This window comes from Babylonia areolata, chromosome 2 (assembly GCF_041734735.1).
Source record: "Babylonia areolata isolate BAREFJ2019XMU chromosome 2, ASM4173473v1, whole genome shotgun sequence".
NCBI classification, from domain to species: domain Eukaryota; kingdom Metazoa; phylum Mollusca; class Gastropoda; order Neogastropoda; family Buccinidae; genus Babylonia; species Babylonia areolata.
This window is the reverse complement of record NC_134877.1, coordinates 41718974-41725427: the sequence shown is the minus strand read 5'-3', so window position 1 is coordinate 41725427 and position 6454 is coordinate 41718974. Positions and strand designations below refer to the sequence as shown.

General features: G+C 38.1%; 1 protein-coding gene across 1 annotated transcript in view; it reads right to left on the bottom strand.

The window, feature by feature from the left end:
* Window positions 1-405: 405 nt before the first annotated feature.
* LOC143301490 (uncharacterized) overlaps window positions 406-6454 on the bottom strand; it is a 29178-nt gene continuing 23129 nt past the window's right edge. The window contains exons 14-16 of the mRNA XM_076615809.1: window positions 5977-6091; window positions 2956-3047; window positions 406-2690 (exon numbers count right to left, since the gene is read on the bottom strand). Of these exons, the coding sequence (XP_076471924.1) occupies window positions 2583-2690; window positions 2956-3047; window positions 5977-6091 (315 nt within the window). The 3' untranslated portion in view covers window positions 406-2582. The remainder of the gene's footprint in view (window positions 2691-2955; window positions 3048-5976; window positions 6092-6454) is intronic.

The window sequence follows — 6454 nt, the reverse complement described above, 5'->3', positions numbered from 1 at the left end:
CACATGCAACATAGTATTATACTTCAAGCCCACACACAAAATGGATCACATAACCTGAAGCTGACATGCTACCTGTATAATGTTACCGCATCCACAAAATGTCTCAAGAAACAAACATATTTATTTACAATATCCCATCAAAAAATATGATCTGTCTACTCTCTGTAGAGTCCCAATGGACATTCATACAAAGCTAAATAAGAAAACGTATAAAAAAAAAAAATTTAATTTTAATCCTTGACAATATGTGCACAAAACATGTCAATCAGCATGCCTCATCAGAATACAAACATGAAATACTGCAAACTGCTTCAGTGGTATGACTGAGACAGCAGAAAAACTGGGGGCTACGGGGGTTCTGGTGGGAGGAGCAGGGGTGGGGTTTGAAGGGGCCGGGGGGGGGGGGGGGGGGGGTGGAAGCTATACCTGAGAAAAAGCTGCCTTCCTGGCCCAGGGTTTCATTCTGGGTGCAGAACGATGAGGTAATCAATACTGGGTTTGCTGCCTGTCATCCCTGTTTGCTCCCATAATATTTAATAAACTGACCACATCTTGGCGTCTTCATATCAAAACGTATCATGAAAATTGTGCCCCACATTGTGCTAATTGTATCTTGGTTTCTTTACAACAAAACGAATCATGAATTTAAACATGCTGTTCTTTATTGATGATGATGATGATACAGGTGGGACAATATATTCAGAGACAAAAAATCTACAGCTTCATTTGGTAATTTATCAGATAAAACAGTTAATTAGAAGAAAGGAAAAAACTGAACATGCTGTTGCAAGTGTTCTTTATAAATGATGGAGGTGCAAAAATAAATGTAGAGACAGAAAGTCAACAGTTTCCTTTAGAGAAAACAGAGAGTTACATACAAGAAAGAAAAAATGAACATGTTCTTCTTTCATGATGGAGGTGGGAAAACATATGCAGAGATAAAAAAACAAAAACCACCATCACATATACAGCATCATTTTGTCATATTTCACACAAAACAGACAGCTATGTAAATTAGAAAAAATGAAAAAGACAAACATTCTGTTCTTTTTTTTTTTTTTTTGGTGATGATGGAGGCAGAAAAATATATGCAGAGGAAAAAATCTACTGCTTCATTTAGTCATGTATTAGACAAAACAGACAGGCAAATAGTTCAGAAGAAAAGAAAAATGAACATGCTGTTCTTAAATGATATTGAAGCAAGTGGGAAAACATAATAAATGCAGAGATAAAAAGTCTACAGCTTCATTTAGTCATTTACCAGAGAAAACAGAAAGTTGCTTTCCATTCAGGACCTAGTGCTTGTTAAGAAAATATAAAAACAAGAAACATCAACAGCAAATCCAACACTTATAGGAATGAATGGTGTGAACTATTATTTCAGGACCTTCGCCACAGATATTCACTCAGCAAAAAACTTACATGTCTATCCACCACCAACATTGTAGTTCAAAATCTTGTTTCAAAGTTCCATAGTGACTTTTTCTCAGTGCAAAGAAAAATGAGTTATCAATCAACTGTTTAACTTAGATTAGTTTGGTTAGAGCCCAGATGATAGAACGAGGCAAAATGAATACTGAATGAATCCCATGCAATAATCATCCACAAATAATGTTCCTTGCAACAATTATCAAAACTCAACACACCATGAAAAAAAAGCAAGACATCTTATCTTTTTCTTCTTTTTTTTTTATTTATAAGAATTAACTATCACTTGCTGCTGATCAAAGATTTCTTGAAGATCAGAAGAACAAAGAGGTTTATCATTATTCAGACCTTGATATCTGACTACCGTTGTTACATTTCTAACAATGACTGAAATGCTGATATCAGAATTAGCAAATCCCACTTCTGATCAAGCAGAAAATCTGAAGGAGATATGCTTGAAATACAAAACATTTTCCCTTGTGAACTTCATTATGAGCATTACCAAACTAGACAGGGCAGCAAACTTGGACCGGAAGTGTATATAACCACGGCAGGTGAGGCTCAATAATGTATATTGATTATCTTCACCCAGTTCAAAAATGGCACAAACATGTGCATGCACACACACACACACGCACGCATGCACACGCACACACACACACACACACACACACACACACACACACACACACACACAGATTATGGCATGTGAACAAAAAGCAGCTCAAACAGTTGCAGAGAAGTTGGATACTTGGGAGGAGATTCTTCAAAAAACAAAACACTGATTCTCTCACTCAACCAGTTTTGATTTTGATCAGAAACCAGCAGCTGGCTTTGAATTCACATTGCTAGTTCACTGCATGTCCACCCCTTGCTGTGAAGCAGAGGCACTGCTACATGCAACCATTCATAAAAAATAACCCCCAAAACATCCAACCCTCACTTTCTCTCCCCTCTCTCATGCAAGTCCATACATTGACACCCACACATTATCATATCACTGTCACCACATCATAATCAATCTCTTCTTTTTGTTTGAATAAATTGGCCAGTCCACACATTATCATATCACTGTCAACATATCATAATCAATCTCTCTTCTTCTTGTTTGAATAAATTGGCCAATCTCACACACACCATCATACCCGAAGAAGTCAAGTCTTGTCTGCCGCTGAGTCTGATGTCCCTGAGAAATTGTTGAGCGCAATCCTCAGAAGGGGAGTGTCAGCTATGGAAAGCACTGAGAGCTGATCCTGGGAGTCCTGAAAATAGGGGTTTGTGAACACATCAGTACTCTGTTCAGGTTGGCAAAAACAATTGTCAGCTTTGTTATTGGTCTGACTGAGAAATGGTAAGAGTATAGATACATACATGTACGTGTATGTGTACACATTAACACATAAAATCACACACACACACACATTAACACATAAACACACACACACACACACACACTCACGCATATAACTGAATCAATCTTTTGGTTTCTTAGATGAACGAAGAATGGGCATGACTTTCAAACAATACCTGCAGAGTTGATGTAGTCCCAAAAGAGGGGCACTGTTTTACAGATTCAGGCATCCCCAGTGAAAGTGGTGAGGCCGTTGGCCTTATAGTGTCTGAAAAGAAAACTAGAGAATTGACATGTAAGCAAAGAGACCATTGCTAAAGACATGGGTCTTTCTTAACAGTAAGACATAACAGCAGAATAGAATAAAACAGTCACAGTCCACCAACACTGCACAAAGCAGCTACTGAAAGTACAGGACATCAGCAAAGCAGTATGTCCCGATTACAAAACAGCTGTAGGTTTATTGTTGATTACATAATCGATTCAGTACCAAGACAATTAAATCTAAATTTCAAGCCAACCATCATTTCCAGAATATAATACACACAATATTAAATTCAAAGCAGAAAACAAAGGTCCAGTGCCAAACATGGCTGGATACAGAGTAAATAAATACCATACAAAGTAACAATCAATCAAATTTTAACATCCACACAATAATCTGTGTACATGTACATGTTCAGATCCACAGATACTTTCTTTAAATCACACAGGTAAATGCTTTTGGTGTATATTTGGGGCAATGGTAAGTGGCAAGCTAACCCAAACTTAACATCAGATCTGCCACCATCTATTTGTGAACATATGAACAATATTTTTTTAAATGAACCTCCTTTTCTCCAAGAATGAACAAAAGACGGGACTGCAGAATGCAGCACACCTGAATAGCAAAACACAGACAGAGAAGTCTCTTCTCAAACAGACCAATGAAATGAAACACAAATAGCTAAACACAGACAGAGAAGTCTCTTCTCAAACAGACCAATGAAATGAAACACAAATAGCTGAACACAGACAGAGAAGTCTCTTCTCAAACAGACCAATGAAATGAAACACAAACAGCCAAACACAGACAGAGAAGTCTCTTCTCAAACAGACCAATGAAATGAAACACAAATAGCCAAACACAGACAGAGAAGTCTCTTCTCAAACAGACCAATGAAATGAAACACAAATAGCTAAACACAGACAGGGAAGTCTCTTCTCAAACAGACCAATAAAATGAAACACGAATAGCCAAACACAGACAGAGAAGTCTCTTCTCAAACAGACCAATGAAATGAAACACAAACAGCCAAACACAGACAGAGAAGTCTCTTCTCAAACAGACCAATGAAATGAAACACAAATAGCTGAACACAGACAGGGAAGTCTCTTCTCAAACAGACCAATGAAATGAAACACAAATAGCTAAACACAGACAGGGAAGTCTCTTCTCAAACAGACCAATAAAATGAAACACGAATAGCCAAACACAGACAGAGAAGTCTCTTCTCAAACAGACCAATGAAATGAAACACAAATAGCTGAACACAGACAGAGAAGTCTCTTCTCAAACAGACCAATGAAATGAAACACAAATAGCTGAACACAGACAGAGAAGTCTCTTCTCAAACAGACCAATGAAATGAAACACAAATAGCCAAACACAGACAGGGAAGTCTCTTCTCAAACAGACCAATAAAATGAAACACGAATAGCCAAACACAGACAGAGAAGTCTCTTCTCAAACAGACCAATGAAATGAAACACAAATAGCCAAACACAGACAGAGAAGTCTCTTCTCAAACAGACCAATGAAATGAAACACAAATAGCTGAACACAGACAGGGAAGTCTCTTCTCAAACAGACCAATGAAATGAAACACAAATAGCTAAACACAGACAGGGAAGTCTCTTCTCAAACAGACCAATAAAATGAAACACGAATAGCCAAACACAGACAGAGAAGTCTCTTCTCAAACAGACCAATGAAATGAAACACAAATAGCTGAACACAGACAGAGAAGTCTCTTCTCAAACAGACCAATGAAATGAAACACAAATAGCTGAACACAGACAGAGAAGTCTCTTCTCAAACAGACCAATAAAATGAAACACGAATAGCCAAACACAGACAGAGAAGTCTCTTCTCAAACAGACCAATGAAATGAAACACAAATAGCTGAACACAGACAGAGAAGTCTCTTCTCAAACAGACCAATGAAATGAAACACAAATAGCTGAACACAGACAGAGAAGTCTCTTCTCAAACAGACCAATGAAATGAAACACAAACAGCCAAACACAGACAGAGAAGTCTCTTCTCAAACAGACCAATGAAATGAAACACAAACAGCCAAACACAGACAGAGAAGTCTCTTCTCAAACAGACCAATGAAATGAAACACAAATAGCTAAACACAGACAGGGAAGTCTCTTCTCAAACAGACCAATAAAATGAAACACAAACAGCCAAACACAGACAGAGAAGTCTCTTCTCAAACAGACCAATGAAATGAAACACAAATAGCTAAACACAGACAGGGAAGTCTCTTCTCAAACAGACCAATGAAATGAAACACAAATAGCTAAACACAGACAGAGAAGTCTCTTCTCAAACAGACCAATGAAATGAAACACAAATAGCTAAACACAGACAGGGAAGTCTCTTCTCAAACAGACCAATGAAATGAAACACAAATAGCCAAACACAGACAGAGAAGTCTCTTCTCAAACAGACCAATGAAATGAAACACAAACAGCCAAACACAGACAGAGAAGTCTCTTCTCAAACAGACCAATGAAATGAAACACAAATAGCTGAACACAGACAGAGAAGTCTCTTCTCAAACAGACCAATGAAATGAAACACAAATAGCTAAACACAGACAGGGAAGTCTCTTCTCAAACAGACCAATGAAATGAAACACAAATAGCTGAACACAGACAGAGAAGTCTCTTCTCAAACAGACCAATGAAATGAAACACAAATAGCCAAACACAGACAGAGAAGTCCCTTCTCAAACAGACCAATGAAATGAAACACAAATAGCTAAACACAGACAGAGAAGTCTCTTCTCAAACAGACCAATGAAATGAAACACAAATAGCTAAACACAGACAGAGAAGTCTCTTCTCAAACAGACCAATGAAATGAAACACAAACCACCAAAACCACCCCAGAAACAACATGACAGAAACACAAATCTGCTCACCTAGCTGAGAGCCAGAAGGCGTGGTCAGTCTGACAGGCAGGTGGGCAGGCTCAGAAATGGGTCTGGTGGGCATCGGTTGAGCCCCAACAGCTGAGGTGTCCACCTCCATGTAAGTCTGAAAATAACCCATGTGTATTCAGTTTAATCCTTAGTCTGCTGGCATCTGCTATGGCAAATCTTACAGACGGACAGAGACAAAATGAAACAAAAAGAAATTTTCTCTAATATATCTAACCAGGGTATTGAAATAAGCAAGCGTGCATGCTTTATTCCACCCAGGAAAAAGAGAGGGACAAGCAGACAGGAAAACAAAGCCATGAAGAGAGAAGAAAGGGGAGACACATAAAAGTTAGGGATAATGAGACAACATTTTCACAACAATGTCATCAATAGGAAGCTCCAAAGGCACAGAGTGAGATAGCGTGAGTGAGATGTATGGTTCTCCAACAAAAGTTATAAATATTACAAATCCATTGAA